This window comes from Stegostoma tigrinum, chromosome 7 (genome assembly GCF_030684315.1).
Source record: "Stegostoma tigrinum isolate sSteTig4 chromosome 7, sSteTig4.hap1, whole genome shotgun sequence".
NCBI lineage: Eukaryota > Metazoa > Chordata > Chondrichthyes > Orectolobiformes > Stegostomatidae > Stegostoma > Stegostoma tigrinum.
The window spans coordinates 49,772,575-49,791,160 of NC_081360.1; the positions used below are offsets into that span (position 1 = coordinate 49,772,575).

The 18,586-nt window shown below is 39.8% G+C and overlaps 1 protein-coding gene across 3 annotated transcripts in view; it reads left to right on the forward strand.

Annotated features, from left to right (window-relative positions):
- Window positions 1–18,586, forward strand: part of slc25a12 (solute carrier family 25 member 12) — a 111,778-nt gene that overhangs the window by 12,258 nt on the left and 80,934 nt on the right. For all 3 annotated transcript variants that reach the window (XM_048534340.2, XM_048534342.2, XM_048534341.2), the window contains exons 3-5: window positions 819–961; window positions 6,430–6,545; window positions 13,707–13,846. In XM_048534340.2, the coding sequence (XP_048390297.1) occupies window positions 819–961; window positions 6,430–6,545; window positions 13,707–13,846 (399 nt within the window). The remainder of the gene's footprint in view (window positions 1–818; window positions 962–6,429; window positions 6,546–13,706; window positions 13,847–18,586) is intronic.

The window sequence follows — 18,586 nt, forward strand, 5'->3', positions numbered from 1 at the left end:
TAAACCACAAACTGAGTCTTCTAGTAAGGTCTATCCTGGAAATTCCTTGCTCAGCACAAAGAATGATGAATGTTCCAGCCTTGTTTAAATCCTAATGAGTGAGCTCCCACTCGTCTTGTGTGCAATGAGAAATAAAAAGAACATTTTCTGTTTTGGTTCCGGAGTGCCTCTTCCTCATCCTTGCTGTCATTCTTGCTGAGGCTTCCTAATCTCTTAAATTTCAGAGCTGTCTCAGAAAAATGCTATAACACGACAGTATAGTGCTCTGGTATCTACTGTTAAAATCCAGTTATTATAAAAACATGATGTTGAGGTGCTGGTTTTGGACTGGGAAGGGCAAGGTCAGAAGTTACACAACACCAGGCTATAGTCCAACAGGTTTCGTTGGACTATAACCTGGTGTCTTCTGATTTTTGACCTTCTAAAACATGGCATTTCTGACATCTCCCTGTAAGGCTTGGGGTCCACCCATAGACAACACACATGCCATTGTCTAAGTTGTCAGTATCTTGGACCTTCTTCCCAGTAAGCCAACCTAACATTTCTTGAATCTTTAACAACCAAGAAATCCAAGCTTCTTGACAGAATTCAGAGCTGGTCATGTGTCTTTTTTCATTGCATTATTTTGCCTTAAAGCAGTATTACCAAAGTCTTGTAATCTTTTAAATTTTGTGTTTGTAACACTGTGCATTTAACTTTGGCAATAACTGAGCTATTCTTTTCTTGGTGTAATGTGCGTTAAAGGTTATTGCACTCAATTCTAGATACCTCCAACGAATCAAATATTACGTAGACTTTATCTTTACTATTCCTTCTAGTTTTGTAGTGTCACCAAGGATGGGGAGCATTACATGACTCCAGCAGATTTTGTGCAGAAATATTTGGGATTGCACACAGATCCACAACACAACCCCAAGACTGTACAGCTTCTAGCTGGCGTAGCTGACCAAACTAAAGATGGGTAAGGTGATATTCAACTTGATTTGTGAAATAACTTAAAATGTGTTTTATCCCCCTCCCTTTCTCTACATTTTGAAAGATGTTTGTTTATAATTATCATGCAATATTAAGAAGCACAAGATTTTCCAGGTGACAGCTTGAAATTTGATCACTTATGGTGTTTTGCTTTTTAGCATGAACTCCAAAGGCAAGCACAACATGTGAACAACCAATCACAGAAAAGAAAAATGATAACTAAGCTGTTAACTTCCACCAAAAAAACTATGACTTTACTACTATTTTTCTGTTCTTGTTCAGTTTTAAATAAATGCATACCATTAAAAGATCAGAATTTACCAGAAAGCTTTTTTTATTGAGTTGCAGAGAAATCTGCATATTATTTGCTCTTGCACCAGGATCCAGTAAAGTTAAGTTTAAATTCTAAGGGAAAGATTAGTTGCTGTTGTCTTAGAAACTTGGCCATTATCTTTTCCTTATCATGTTTTCAGTGCAGTATGTTCATAAGAAATTAAAAAATAATCAGATTTACTGAACTATGTCATTCACATTGCTTCTGCTAATTTGGAAGAATTTAGACTTTTATAATATATTCATTCTGATAAAATCACACAGTATGGAAGCGTTTCTTTGGCCCACCAAGTCTCTACTGTTAAAGCTGCACTAAATCTGCACTTATCCCACCCTCCAACACTAAGCACATAGCCTTGAATGTTATGACATTTCAAGTGAATATTGTACAGCTTTATCCTAAATTTCATTTTTCAGTAAAAGATAGACTGGAACTTTAAATTCTATATTTTACCTAAAATAGTGTGTTGACTGCTCTCTTAACGATCCTTCATTCAGAAACATCATCTATTAATTGTGAAGTGAATTCTGACAAGATTTTTATTCATAGTAGCTGTGAAGAAGTGAGACAGGTTTTCAGGATAAATTGGTGGGAAATTTAAATAAAACTCCAAGCCAAAGCTATATTTTAATATTTTTAATATAGCCACATAATTTAACGAGTGAAGCATTTGTGACCTAAGAATTATGCACAAGAGTAGGCTATAGGTTCCCGGATTCTGTTGCATCACCTCCAGTTTTGTGCTGTTTCACCATATCCCTTCATTTCCTTCAGGTCTAAAAAAATTATCAGTCTTGCTCTTGGATGTCTTTAACTGGATATCCACAGTTCTCTGGTGTAGAAAATTCCAAAGATTCGCCATATTCTCTGTGAAAATGTTTCTCCTTATTTTAATCCTAAATGACCAACTCCCTTATCTGAAACTGTGAATCGCAGTTACAGTCTGGGCTTGTCCTACAGAAGATCTTCTGAGGAATCCTGCGTGGTTGCCAAGCTGTTCAAAATATAGTTAACATGAAGCTTTTGTCAGAACCTTTCACATTGCACTCATCAGGATAATTTGCAAGATGTCTTGAGGACAAAAAGAAAAGCTTTGAAAATTTTTTGTCAGTAAAATTCAAATTCTTTACTACAAAACTGCTATTTATGTCATTTGAGTATATCTAGAAGATCTTGCAAGAATCTATTCCTCATCAGTAGTTGGTTCAGTCCTGATGAAGGGTCCAACCCGAAATGTCAGCTCTTCTGCTCTTCTGATGCTCCTGTGTTCCTCCTGCTCCGTGACTTTGACGCCAGCATTTTCAGTTACTACTAACTGCGAGCTGTTCCTCCCCTGTATTTGCCAATAGGCTCGCTAAACACTCTGTTGGTAAAGCAGCGAGTGTTTCAACATGATTAGTTTACATCAACCTGAGGCCTTGAGAGACAGTGAGAGTCTGTGCCATGGGAATTGGGAAGATTGTGAAAAACACTGGCTTTGGGAGGAGAGGAATGAGAACCAGGCAACTGGCTGCCAGGTGGACGAGGGTACAAGAGTCAGGCCTTTGCAGGAGTGGTCATGGGGAGGTCAAGAGCAGCTGTCATTGTAGTGACATGATGTCCCCTGATTGCTGGGATGTTGATCAGGACATATGGTTGGATAGGACAGCTGTCCCACACATCTCCTCTGTGATGTTAATCAGCCAGCCTCTTGGCTGTGGGTGGATTGGTAAATGAATTACTGAGTAAGCATGGGGAGGTTGGCAAGCAAGTGGGCATAGGCACGTTGTTAAGTTGGTGTGCCATTGTGGTTGAGTGCATTGTGGGGGTGTGCGTGTTTATTTGAGCTGTTCTTACAACTTCCTTCCCCAAAAGCCTTCTTGCAAAGCAAGCTATAAGGGGAGCAAAATTCAGGCTGAAGGGCAACCCACTTCAAACCCCCACTTTTGAGTGGATTCTGCTGACGTGAGCACAGTGTTTGTGCCACAAGATACAAACCAAAGTTGGTGTTGGTTAAAGGTAACAAGTGTGAAGCTGGATGAGCACAGTAGGCCAAGCAGCATCTCAGGAGCACAAAAGCTGACATTTCGGGCCTAGACCTTTCATCAGAGAGGGGAATGGGGAGAGAGTTCTGAAATAAATAGGGAGAGAGGGGGAGGTGGACCGAAGATGGATAGAGGAGAAGATAGGTGGAGAGGAGCGTATAGGTGGGGAGGGGATAGGCCAGTCCGGGGAGGACGGACAAGTCAAGGAGGCGGGATGAGGTTAGTAGGTGGGAAATGGAGGTGCGGCTTGAGGTGAGAGGAGGGGATAGGTGAGAGGAAAGAACAGGTTAGGGAGGCAGGGATGAGCTGGGCTGGTTTTGGGATGCAGTGAGGGAAGGGGAAATTTTGAAGCTTGTGAAGTCCACATTGATACCTTTGGGCTGCAGGGTTCCCAAGCGGAATATGAGTTGCTGTTCCTGCAACCTTTGGGTGGTATCATTGTGGCACTGCCGGAGGCCCAGGATGGACATGTCATCTAAGGAATGGGAGGGGGAGTTAAAATGGTTCGCGACTGGGAGGTGCAGTTGTTTATTGCGAACCGAGCAGAGGTGTTCTGCAAAGCGGTCCCCAAGCCTCTGCTTGGTTTCCCCACTGTAGAGGAAGCCACAACGGGTACTGGTCATTTTTAATCACTCATCTAAATTATCAATTTAATTGTCTTGGACTTCTTTGAAGTTCACGATTACTGTTGTAAATCTTAACTTGCTCAACTTTTGTTGCCCTTGCCCGATCCTCTCCCCTTACTTCCCCAGACCACTGTGTGAGAGAACTGTTGAAATGTGGCCCCAGGTGAAGAGGTTGGAGAACCCTGTTCTGGACTCTCCAACGTACATGTGCACTTGTGCTGTGCCAGCAGTTTAATGTTTCCTGACATTTGGCCACTTGGAGCTACAGGGCAATGTAACCAATGCACGTTCATTCCCTGTCCCAGCTGAGGGGCTATTCCTGGGGCCTGCCTCACCGCCCAGTATGATGTGGAAAGAGTGAGAGTAGTACAGTTGATACTTGCTAACCAAGTTCATTTATTGCAGGTAGGTTAGTATGGTTTTGAGAAGAGCAAGGGCCTGTTCCTGCATTATTTTACAATTGTTCTGGCTCCATTGGAGTTACTGTTGGACCAGTATGAAGATGTGAGATGGTACCCCCTCAAGGAATGTCTCAGTACTTTAATCCATCTTAATTTTTTTTATTCTATGTTGATTTGAAGCAGAAACCTCTTCACTAGAAAACTGAAGTTGAAAAATTATGCTGTAAATACATCAAAAGTATTTGGTTACAGTGAACAATATTTTTTTCCTGGCAGTCTGAATATAGAGAGAGGTTGCTTTATTTTCCATCATGAATTCAATATTCATTTAGTTGACTACATCCAGAATTTTAAGAAGTTGATGTAAAAGAAATGGAGAGTACTGATTTTCGTTGGCAAATCACATTCCTTGTAATGTGCTGTGCTTAAAAATGAACAGAAAGGGTCTAATATGTTTTTGAACAAAAATCTGATAATTCCATGTGGTATGTTTGGTTCTAGGACATTCTTGTCACTTTTGACAATACTTGTGTAATTTTGTGCTTAATCTGGCGCTACTTTAAATTTGGGAGTAATGCTACATGTTTTTGCCATCAACTTAGAATCTGTCCGTTGATTACCTGAACTGCCACTATTTATTGTTATAGATATCTCAACTCAAAATTGAAGAACTACAATGTGTTTTGCTTTAATAAAAAATCATATCAATACTAGAAAATAATTGGGGAATATACTGTATAGTCAATGCCACTAATATTTTAGCAGTCCCATATCGGTGAAATGTGACTACATTTTCCATAAGTTTTTGTTGAAGTGCAGCTTAGTGCTGGTGTTTTAAAGTCAAGAATTCTGACATATGCTTTATATCAGTGCAACAGGATGTCGAAAATCAGCTTGTGTTGATTGAAAGGAAGACCAAGGTTTGTGAAGGCTGCCATAACTGAGAGTTAGGATTCAGCAGCAATTTGTCGTAAGCAGGCAGCCAGCCCAGCTTTGTCTGACAGGTGACTATTTAATAAGAGGGTATGTTCCATACTGCAGGATAGATTATAATGTAGTTAAGTGAACTGAAAACCTATTTTTTCCAAAAACGACCCAATTTAGGTGTTGAAGTAATGACTGAATAGTGCAGATGGAAGCCGACATAATGAAGAAATGCAGCTTTAGAACTATAAGTGTTCTGTCGTGGTCAGTAAATTATCTAATAACGAACGGTGTGAACTGCTGTGGTCAGGATTAGGAATAACATATAAATATCAAAAAGTGTCCAATGCATGTCTCCCACCCTGCCAAACAATGTTGTTTCATGACCCTGGTTAGAGTGAAAAACTTGGAAAAACCTGTTTCTGCTTTGGGAAAATAAAGCCATGTATTTTCTTCAGAAATAGGTTCTTTATTAAATATTGTCTATTCAAAAGAGAATTAAGGAGCAATTAAATGCCTTTTCTGAGAATCTGACTGTTGCATTAGGCTGCCGCTGTAGTTTATGTGGGCACTTGTTGTGAAGTTTAAAATATTTAGAGAATTGCTTACCTGCATTTTTACTGTTTTATATGCATCTGTGAATGTATTATTGGGGGAAGAAACCTGGAATTTGTAATCCAGCCATTTTTACCTCTTTCTCAGTATATTTTCTGACAACTTGAAATGTTGAATTGTTGACTCTGCATCATGCGTGCTGGTGATCAGGCAGCAGATGAGCAGGGATTCTGCTGTAATGTGATCAACTCAGTCACCACCCAATCCTAATGGGAAGCACAAGTTGCTGATATTTCTTTAATTGTGTATTTTGTGGATTTACTAATGTAATTCTGGAAATGTCAAATTAATATAGACATCTTTAGATCAAGTAAAGTCAACAATGAATTCAAGTGTACTGTTTATTATGATATGGAGGTGCTGGTGTTGGACTGGGTTAGACAAGGTCAGAAATCACACAATGCCAGGTTGAACTATAACCTGATGTGTGATTTTCTGACCTTGCTTATTATGAAATAAATAAACAACTTGGTTCAAGTAAGTGTCTATTTGATGAGCCTTCTTTGTTAACTTCTGCATTGCAATTATAGGTTGATCTCCTTTCAAGAGTTTCTGGCATTTGAATCTGTTCTGTGTGCTCCTGATGCCATGTTTATTGTGGCTTTTCAGCTGTTTGACAAGAATGGCAAGGGAGAAGTATCATTTGGTAAGCTCTGTAAGATATGGTACAAATGGAATGCTGAAATTAATTTGTTATTACACTCTGTTATTGTTCCTCCCATTGCAGTGTTTAATCTGCAGGCATGTTGTTATCATTTGAATGTGTGTTCATAACAACCTACATTGATCTAAATGTAGGTAGTACAGACTGCATGTATAACTAAATATAATGGAATAAAAAAGTTTTGTTACCTTGGATAAGGAGAATTCCTTGCAGAAAGCATCAATATTCATTAAAAAAAACAATTTGGGTCATGTTTCAAAACTTAAGCAAACATTAGCTGTAGTTTATACGTCTGAATTTAACCCTAATCTTTGCTTGTTATCAAGATTTTCTTTACCCATCAAGCAATATTCTTTGCAGCCAGAGGCTGTTACTTGTCATCTACGCATGCGGCAAATTTGTGTCATGTATGTCATAGTGGTGAGCAGTGGAATATCCTGTTTGTTTTATGATTCAGGACCTTCATTGTGACAACCGCTGAAGCTGTAGGTTGATTTATTGCAGGCTTCAGGACTCTAGTGTTGTGCCAGGACTGGCTTAATTATTTTACAACAGGTTGTTCAGCTGTCTCATCAAGAATGGTGGACTGACTCCTGCAAAAGGGGAAATAAGAAATCTCAAAGGTATTACAGAATTGATGTGTCCTCAAACCGGCAAACTAAATTTAAAACTTAGGAGCCAAGGAATGCTGTTGTTATTTATTTGAGAAACTGGGAATTTGTTATCAAGAGCTCAAGGAAATGTTATTTGATCTCAGCAAGCAGTAGTAGTAGCCATTGTGGGAAAGGTGTGGGACAGTTATTGAAATGCCTATCTGTTAAGTTTTATGGATTTGGAGACTAAGTTTAGCATATCCATGGTAAATAATATGGACTGCAGTGAACAAAGTCAATGGAAAAGCACAAGCCTTGGTTCACCAACAAAATTCTAAATGGATATTGGAGTTGGATTTGCAAAGGAATTTTGGAACACCTATGAGAACTTGTATTGCTGTAGAAAGCAATGGCTTGTGTGAAAGAAACTGTAGAATAATTGATTAGATGTTGCTTCAGATACTTCAAATACTTCAGATCAGGTGAACTCTAAGTTGCACACAGCACTGGCATGAGCAGTACATGCAAAACGTTACTTTAGGTGGCTGAAGGGTTTTACCCTATACTAATTAGAATATGATTTGAACCCAGAACTGCTTTTAAAACACATGATGATCTACCAGAACTAGCAAAACAACAATCAGCACTTCTTTTTTTTTGCCTCTATTGAAGTGATTCACAGGTAGTGCCCTGGCCAACAGAGACAGATGACAGGTGGATGACCACAATAGTAGTATATGCAGGATAGTCTGGTAAAAAGTAGAAAAAATTAGCTAAACATGAAAGATAAAGGACGAGAAACGAGGCCCGTGGTTTGGCAGAATGGATCATGAGAGTGAAGAACTAAAGAATGTAATTCCAGTACTTACTTGGGGGGCTACATTGAGGAGGAAGAGCAGAGAGGATTTCCAGCAGGTGTAAATATACAGTTGTGGAGCATGGGAGGGAGGAGAGCTACCTGGGTGCCTTATTCTGATAGGCAGTTACAGCCCTGGGGTTAGGTAGAAATTTTGAAGTTGATTATCAGTGAAAGAAGGGTAAGACTGACTGAGACTTGTACAGATTTGGGGATCTCACACATAGTAATGGAGGAACCTCAGCTTTTGACTGTGTCCAGCAGGTATAAAATACTTGCCTTCTCTCTATGAGAACAAGAATTATAGGACACAAACAAAGTAAGGTGCTGGATGCTATTAAGGTGGGAAGAACATCAAATGGAATATGCTGGTGGAGTCAATCAGGGATAGATATTACTTCCTGTAGTTGCAATCAATAGTTTTGAAGTTGTATAGTCTGTCCAGAGCAAGGGTTTAAGGACAATTCTTCATAGCTGGAGACAACTGAGTGAGAGATGGAGGATTAGTGTTGTTTTGGCCCAAATGGAAATGAAACACAGTAACTATGATGGGAGTGGTGTGTTAGTAATCAAGTCCCCTTAGTCCATGAGCTTTACCAAAAGTGTGAATGTCTTATTGAATCACCAAAATAGTTGATTTATCTCCTTTGTACTACTATCCAGCGTAAACGAAATATCCATCCAGTGGTTTTAACAAAGTCAAAATAACTCTTATGATAAGCAACAACTATAAGTTGCAAAAATGGTTAACAACTAAGCTACAATTCAGGAGTATACTTTTTCCCTTGATCTCAAACACATCCATTCATACACAGACAAGTTACACAGCTCTGCTGGCAAAATTGAGTTGGACTGATATATGCAAGATAGATTGGGTTGACCTCTCTCAGGTCCTTTGGCCCCTTAGTCAATAAGACCAACTCGTGTCATAGATCCCTACAGTGTTGAAGCAGGCCACACGCACACACCAGTGTAGCACACGAATACACCTAACCTGCATATCTGTGGACTGTGGCAAGCAACCAGAGCATCCGGAGGAAACCGACAGAGGCATGGGGAGTTTGTGCAAACTCCATACAGACAGTCACTTAGGCTGGAGTCAAACCTGGGTCCCTGACACACTGAGGCAACAGTGGTAACCACCTGTTGGCTGTTGCAAAATGACAAAAGATCGTCAGCCCAGAGTCTAGATTCAGATAGGATATAACTGAGAGACTTCATATTTGAATTGTTATTCTGAGAGAGAATTTAATGGATTTTACTTTAAGGTTTGTCCCTTACTGACTGAAAAAGTGAACTGCTTTCTGCTACATGCCTGTCTATCAACATTCAATAAGGTCTGTGAATACACACACCTTTGCAGTCCAGAATCTGTTGAAATAGCATAAATCCTTTAATTTTTCCATGTCTGTTTGGCCAGCAGTTAAGATTCTTAAAATCCGTCTCTCATGTCTTTTTAATGCTCCGGTGGACACTTCTTCCAAAATGACTTACCTTTCCAGGAGAAAGAAAATAACCCACAGTTCTGTTTGACTTTTTGATTTTTATTTTCTAAGAAATTATATGATAACTGAATGGATGCAGAAATGTCCAAATAGTTCTGTGTTCCAGTTTTCCATTTTCTGGCATGGTGGCTGACTGGTTGACACTGCTGCCTCGCATTTTCTCCATGTCTGCAAGGATTTTCTCCCATAGTCCAAAGATGTGCAGGGTTAGGTGGATTGGCAGTACTAAATTGCCCATAGTGCCCAGCGATGTTTAGGTCAGGTGTGTTGGACATGGGAAATGTAGGAGTAGGGGAATGGGTCTGGGTGGGATGCTCTTCGGAGGGGCGGTGTGGATTTGTTGGGCCAAATGGCCTGTTTCCACACTGTAGGGGTTCCATGAAATATGTTATCTCACAATGAAAGATTTTTGGAGTTTAATTCAGTTGATTGATACATTGCTCTCAAAGTTAAAATGACAATGTATCAATTGCAAACAAGAATCTTGAAGTTAAAATTGTTCAGGTAAATAGACTAAAAAGAATCAATTACCAAAGTTCAGCAAAAATGCATTAAAAATCATTAAAAAAGCAAAAACACTGCAAGAAAAATCCATCTGGTGCTTACTAAGGCAATAAAGAGTATTTTTCGGAATAGTAGCAAGCCTAAGGATTGGAAATGTTCAGAAACCAGCAAAGGCCACCAAAACTGATGAAAGGGCGAATTGGTATCCCTTAATATAAGAACAAATAGTAAGAGTTACAAGAAATCTGTAAAAAATGAGTAGGTGAAGCAAACATTAGTTCCTTCAGAGGTAGAGATTGGAGAAATTATCTTGGGGAATGAGGAAATCGTAGGGATATTGCACGAATATTTCAGGTCTATCTTCACATTAGAATTTGTGGGTTAGATGCCAGAAATATAGGGCCACTGAGGGGTTATAAAGGATGTGGAACCTAATGTAATCAGTATGAGTAGAGACAATATATTTAACAAATTTAAGGAACTGATGGCTGACTAACCCCCTGGACATGATTGTTCTACATCAAACCATTCTAAAAGAGGTAGCTGCAAGATAGTGGAATTGCAGTTTATGATCTTCCAAACTTGTCAGAATTTTCGAGCATTCCCAGTGGACTTGCAAACTATTTTCTATTAGTTCACAGAAAATTTGTATTGAAACAGTTGCCATTCAGGAAAGAAGGCAGAATAAAACCCAGCCAGTTAGTTTGATATCAGTACAATCTGGGAATCAATTATAAGGGAAGTCTTTAACAACAAACTTAGAAAATCATAGTGTGATAAGACAAAGTCACGTGATTGTACAAAAAAGAAGTTATGCCTGAAAAGTATCTTTTTTTTTGAGGATGTCACTGAGTGGCACAGGATATCCTTCTAGGAGAGGTGATCAGTCAGAGATCATGAGGGAGGTTACAGCCTAGTGATATTATCACCGCACTATTAATCCAGAGACTCAAGTAATCGTGGAATCCCAGTGTGGAAGCAGGACATTCAGCCCAACAAGATCACACTGACTCTCTGAGGAGCATCACACCTGGACTCAGACCCATACCCCCGCCCTATTCCTGTAAACTTGCATTTCCCATGACTAATCCACCTAATTTACACATCCCTGAACACTATGGACAATGTAGCATGGCCAATCCACCTAACTTGCACATTTTTGGACTGCGGGAGGAAACTGGAGCACCCAGAAAAAATCCACGCAGATACGGGGAGAATGTGCAAACTCCACACACACAGGCACCCGAAGCTAGAATTGAACCTGGGTCCCTGGTTCTGAGAGAAAGCAGTGCTAACTGCTGAACCGCCGTGTTTTTTTTGCTCTGAGACACATCACTTGCCCAGACATACATTACACTTGTCCCTGCCGATTTGTCATTGCATAATGTTGAAACTATTTATTATCCTTTAGAATAATTATTGAATTAATGTAAAACTTAGCCTCACCTCACCCACTCCTCTTAGTGACGATATCTCCCCTTTCCCGTCTGTTCTGGGGACCCAGGATCAAATGTGGCATGGCAAATAGAATTTTAAACTCAATATAAAGATCTGATCATGAATCTATTGTTAGTTGTTGGACAAACCCAGCTAATGTCCTTTAGATGAAAACTGCCATCCTTACCTGGTATGGCTACATGTGAGTCCAAGCCCTTGGCATTGTGGTTGATTACTAACTGCCCTCAGGGCAGTTCAGAATGGGCAATAAATGCTGGTGTATTCAGTGATGCCTTCATCCCATGAATGAATTTTTCAAAAATGATATGGGTAGAAGAGGGATCAGGTTGGTCCTGATTTTAGGGAGTGGTAAAAGAATTTAAAAAGCAAGACCTCAACAGCTGTAATCTCAAGATTACTCCCAGTGCCACTTAGCAGCAAGCATAGAAATAAAAGGATCTATTGATTAAACGTGGGCCTACATAAAATTTGTGAGGACATGGATCTGTTGTGGGCTAGGTAGAAATTGTATCACCCAAGGAGCTCACACCTCAACAGTACCAAGACTGATCTCTTCTCATGGGGATTTGATAGTGCTGTTGGTGATGATTTGACGTAGCTTGTTATGGGGTAGAAGCTTGATGGACAACTAAATTTGAAAGGATAAGCTGATAACAAGAAATGGAAAAGTGATGAATGAAATTAGGAGGTAGGCACAATGAAGCTGAGTATCCACCAAGTTTAGCATACAGAGTAATGTTACAGGCACCCTGACCTGAAAGTGTGCTCAGCATTCACAACATGATTGGTGATTTACTGGCACAAAGAGATGCATGATCTAAAAGCTGTAGCAGAGTAACCAGGACTGGGGAACTGGGGATTCAAGGATACAGGCAGTCTCTAGGTTGTGAGCAGGTTCTGTTCTTGAGTACGTTCGCAAGCTGATTTATATTCAAGTTGGAATATAATGTATGACAGTCTAAAACAGCTGTTTGTAAGTACAAGGAAATTTGTAATTTAGGACGGACAGATGAACGAGAGGTGCGGTGTTGTGTTGATAATCGGTGATGGAGTTAGCAAGGGAAGGGGTAAAGTCACTGTCATTCTAAAAGACCTAAAGGCTGCTCTCATATTAGAGAGAGATGGCTGGTGATGGTTTAACTTGCTGGGTCACCATACCTCAGGCGAGGGCAGAGATTAAGAAGGAGAGTCCTTCATGTTAGACCAAGCATGTAAATGAATTGAACTGGTGCTGTTAATGTCACTCTGCATTGTAAACCAGCTGCTCAGTCAACTGAGCTGATGACAGAGAAATTGATAAAGGGCAAATGAAACTAGCAAAAAAGAAGTTTCAAGTACCTGCAGAAACAAAAATGTTTAAGGCAGGTGTGGCTCCATTACAGGCAAAGTGAGGAGAATCTATAATGAGGAATGGAGAACCACCCAGAGAAGCCAAATGGTTATTTATATTTGTCTTCACTGAACAACAAACAAGAAATCTTCCAAAGTTAGAGATCCAAGGGACTTGGGCAATGAGGATTGGAAGAAATTATCATGAGGTTTTCTTGGACGAAAGTAATGGGTCTGAAGGTTAAATCACCAGGACCTGATAGTTTACATCCTAGAATGTTGAATGAGGTACGTACGGCAATAATGGATGCATTGGTGATCATCTTCCAGCGGTGCCTGCAGACTGAACAAGAAGCATCTGTCACTACACTATTTAAGAAGAGAGCGAGAGAAAACTGGGAGCTGCAGGTCTATTAGCCTTACATCAGTTGGGAAAAATGATAGTGTCAAGTTATATTCGAACTAACCTGTTCAGAGGTGTTATTGTACACCTCTAGAGCAAGTTGGACTTGAACACGGGCCACCCAGCTTGGAGGTGGGAAAAACCCACTGCACTGAATGCTAGAATATATTATAAAGAATGTGATAAGTGAGCACTTGACTAATACTGAGTTGATTGGGCACTGTCAGCAAGAGTATTGAGGTAATTTTCTGATCTTGTGGCAATAAATACAATATGGCAAATCATTTGCTATGTTGGGATATTAACCATTCATTTTATAAGGGCTTGGTTTTTATTTCTACAGATACTTGCATGGATGTGCTAATGACCTTGTTAATGACACGTGCAAATTTATCTATTGCCTAAACATACTGTAACTTTTTAATAAGCTATTACATGTAATTATTATTGGGTGCTTTCTTTAAGTCCTAACCATCTTCTCAAAATTTTTCTTAGAAAACATCAAAGAGATCTTTAGCCAGACAATTATGCATCATCATATTCCTTTCAACTGGGATTGTGAGTTTATTCGGCTGCACTTTGGCTTTGACAGGAAAAAGAATCTTTCATATTCCGAATTTACACAGTTTTTGCAGGCAAGTAATAATGTCAACCAATAGTGCCACAGCCCGGTGAAGAACATTATTTGATCCGATACACACATGAGATGTATGTCTGTATTCAGTCTTTCCACTTATCCTCACCAAATGAGCTTGTCTTTGCCTTCTTGTCTTAATTGCATTTTATTTTTATTATCGTACAAAGTAAGCAATTAATTTGAATGTTTTCTACTAATACATCTTTTGCTTTTATATTTTATGATTTTTACCTTAAACGGGATATTTTCAAATCTTTTATATATATCCTTTTAATATAAAGAGAAAAATATAAAATCTTACTTTGAGTAAATTTATGTAAAACTTTCATGGGACATCGGGGTCAAAGACTGGGCCAATATTTATTGCCTGTTTGTAGTTCTCCTTCAGAAGGTGGTATTGAGCTGCTACCTTGAACTGCTGTAGTTCATTTTGTGTAGGTACCCTCACATGCTATTAGGTACAAAGCTCCAGGATTTTGATTAAGCAGCACCAATCAAATGGTGATTATATTTCTAACTCCTAACTAAAGTGAAACTATGCTTAGAGAAGTCTTGTTCAAATTCACTTGATTATCAAAATGATTAAACCTGTGTATATATAGCTTGAAAAAATTGCATCATTTGAAGCAGTCAACCTTAAGATCATAGAATGATACAATCCCTACAGTGTGGAAATAGGGCCTTCACCCAACAAGTCCACACCACTCCTCAGAGCATCCTACCTAGATCCACCCCTCATAACCAACCTTATCTACACATCCCTGAACACTACGGGCAGTTAGAATGGCCAATCCACTTAACCTGCACATCTTTGAACTGTGGGAGGAAACCCACGCAGACACGGAGAATGTGCAAACCCCACACCGACAGACCCCCGACTGGGAATTGAACCTGGGTCCCTGGCGCTTTGAGGCAGCAGTACTAACCACTGAGCCATCGTGCCACCCTTAATTTGAAATTGGATATTAAACCTTGCGATTTAAAAGGTTATTTGCAGCAAAATCCAGCTGTCAGGCTAATGTTTATTAACAAAGTAATGGACTTGTTAGATAATTTTTTTTTGGAAACGTGTCTTATCCTCGCTACTCTGTATCGAGAGGTTTTTCAGTCTGCTGCAACAGGCATTGAGATATTCTGAAGAGCACATCTTTCTCTATGTATTCTGCAGTTGAGAACTTGTTTGTGAGGGCATTCCCTGCTGATCATGTCTGTGATACCAACAAGGCTTCATGCTAACTTAAGTGGCACAGGACCTACGGAGTCGCACTTATTTCATCCTGTTTTAGGCAGTTATTTCTTATTCCTCAGGTTCTGTAGCAAAGGGATGACTCGTTCAAGGAACAGTGTACCAGGTTTGCATTCTTCTGGAAGGGAAAATCAGAATAACTTTGAGTTCTCAGTTGATTTTATCATCAAGAATAAAATTTTCAACAAACTCCATGAATTCCCTCTACAAGATAAGGACCGCCTCATGACATTGTGATCAGTGCATACGCTGCAGCTCCAGATGCTGAAAACAAAACCAGGAAAGATTTCTGTACCTAACCTGACCTGGTTACAATCTCTGGAATGAAACCATTGGCAGAGGAAGAATAGAACATGCCTGCTCCAGTGGCATCCTTCTTATCAAATGCATAGAACGTAAGCTCGTCACCAGGATCCTGTTCCACCAGATGAACAGGTGGCGAATACGACCATACACATGATCTATCATGAGCACCTTATTGCTCAAGTTGCAGTCTGTGCAGAAGTTGCAAACATATTCACATTACAACAGCAGTGTCAGAAGCTGATGATTGTTGGAATGATCACTGACTTGTTCATTTAATCATTTCCATTAAACTGGCTCCCAAAAAATTAATGCAACTTAAAACATGTCTCCAAGAATAGCTGGGAGAGTAAAAACTTGTAGTTTTAGTCAGGAATGGAAAATGAATGTCCTCAGTCTTTAATATGACCTTGAACCCATCATTAGTGCCTGCAAAGATGCAGTTGATTTCTTTCCTTCCAGAAAATCCACATTGATTTAGTCAGAGCGATCAGGGTATTATTGAGATCTGAAGGTGGACAAATCACTGAACTAGATGGACTATGTCCCAGAGTTCTGAAGGAGGTAGCTGAGGAAGATTGTAAAGGTGTTGGCGGTGATCTTTCAGGAGTTGCTGGACGAAGGGCCCCAGAGGACTGGAAAATGGATAATGTAATACCCTTGTTTAAAAAGAGAGACTGGCAGAAGACAGGAGACTACAGGCTGGTTAGCCTGACCTTGGTTGTTGGTAAGATTTTAGTGTCCATTATTAAGGATTGATTTCGGTGTCCTTAGAAAGTGATATAATAGAGCTGAGGCAGCGCAGCTTTGTCAAAGGGAGGTCATGCTGGACAAACTTATTAACATTCTTTGCGGAGGTAACAAGGAAGTTAAACAAAGGAGGGCCAGTGAATATGTTCTGTTTGATCAGTTTGGATTTTCAGAAGGCCTTTGATAAGGTGAGGCTGCCAAATTTAAGAGCCCATGGTGTTAGAGACAAGGCATTGGCATGGATTCAGAATTAGCCGACTGGCAGAAGGCAGGGAGTAGGGATAAAGGTGTCTTTTTCACGATGGCAGCTGGTGACTGATAAAGTTCCTCAGGGGTCTGTGTTGGGACCACGGCAATTCATGTTACATGTTTACAATCTGGGCATAGGAACTGAGGGTATTATTGCAAATTTGCAGAAGATGCAAAGATAGGTGGAGGGACAGGCGATGTTGAGGAAATGGGGAGGCTACAGCCTGACTTTGACAGGTCAGGAGAGTGGGAAAAGTAGTGACAGATTCCTGTACAGTGTGGGAAAGTGTGAGGTTGTGCATTCTGGTAGGAAATACAGAGACAGACTATTTTTTGAACAGGGAAGGGCTTCAGAAATCTGAAGCACAAGGTGTTGTGGGTGCTCTTGTTCAGGACTGACTCAAGGTTAACATGCAGATTCATTTGGCAGTTAAAGCAAATGCAGTGTTGGCATTCATTTCAAGAGGAGTAGAATACAAGAGCAGAGATATACAACCTCAGCAGTATAAAGCTCTGGTCAGACCACATTGAGAATATTGTGAGCAGTTTTGCATTCTGTATTTAAGGAAGGATGTGCTGGCATTGGAGAGGGTCCAGAGGAGGTTTACATGAATGATCCTGCGATTGAAGGCCTTGTCATATGAGGAGTGTGAGGTCTCTGGTCTGTACTCAGCAGTGTTACGATGGGAATGTCTGAGCCCCTCTGATAATTAAAGTAAAACACAAGCCCCAATATGTTGACAGGAGATGGGATTATCTTCTAATAATTACCCCCTAAACACCCAGAAAAGCTTGCCTTTCCCCTCGTAGGCTATTAAAAGAATGGTTAAAAGAAGTAAAATGCCTGATTTCCACTTTACACGTAACAAGAAGCAATTTATTTAACCCAATAATGAACAAATAAATAAAATTACTAACAGACCGACAATTCTCCCTTAGACCAGTTGGGGTAGTTAGTAGTCTAAATTCTACTGGAATTGTGTTTAAATAAAGACAAGTCCCACTAATATAAACCCAATTAATAAGAAGCAATAAACTATAACTTAATTTCTTCAAGCCTCTACAGGTTGTCTTCTGGAATATTTTGTTTCTGCTCTCTTCACAAATATCTTACTTCATTAGTTCTGCTGTCGAGAACGTTTTATCTCTTTAATGTCTTCAGTGAGCACTTTGAGCTGAAATACTGTGGTCCCTTTGATTTATTAGACTGGCTTTCTCTGAGAGCTGAAAGGTGCTCACTCTAGCAGGTGGCACTTGTCTCCATTTTTCTGATGGCAGTTAGCTCTTTCTGATTTTCCAAATGCCCTTGTCTTTTATAACCGTTATGACAATCAAATTGTTATAATATGATTGGTTTCAGGTTGGCAAGACCTTCAGATTTAAATTCATTTGGCTTTCTGTATCTAGGTGCTTCGTTTAAATTAATTGGCTGAATTCAAACTCAGAGTCTTTGTTTAGATGTTGTGACCACTGATTTGCCTGCCATCTGTAAGGGTTTATTTGATACACTTGTTTCACTTTTTGTGGACATGATTTTCATGGCTCACCAACATAAAAATGTCACAAGCAACATAATCCTCTTTGTAAAGCAATTTTTAAAAACTCGACAAAGCTGTTCTACTCAGTAAATTGTGTGCTAGTCGGTAAGATTCTGCTGAAGCGTAGGTGCTCTTTGAAATTTGTCACCATCTTCTATGGTACATGAGCAGTGATCCTTTGCAACTAATCCTTTAAACTTTTGAGATTAATGCAAACGTTAAACACGATTGTGTCATTGCCTCGAGTTTTTTAAATCTTCTAAACTGCCATGGTCCATAGATTAGAGACAGAGTGCAGTTAGTTTATTGAATGGCCTTAAACTATTTAATCGCAGGCCACACAGTAATACCATCCTAACTTCAGGCATTGCACTCCAATATCCTCATGATGCTGAATAACAGCTGATTTGGAAACAGATCGCCAGAGAATCATTGACATATTTACCAAAATCAGGGCAAACCTGGGACTTGGGCTTAATATTTAGAAGATCAATGTTCTTCATTAAGGAGTTCCCAATACACACACCTGAACCTCCACTAATTGGCATTCCTGATGAGTACCTGGAAATTATCTTTAGCAGATAGCTGACAAGAACAACACAGCCCAGAATTGCCTGAAATCTGTTGGTACATCCTTTGGCCATCTCTGGAA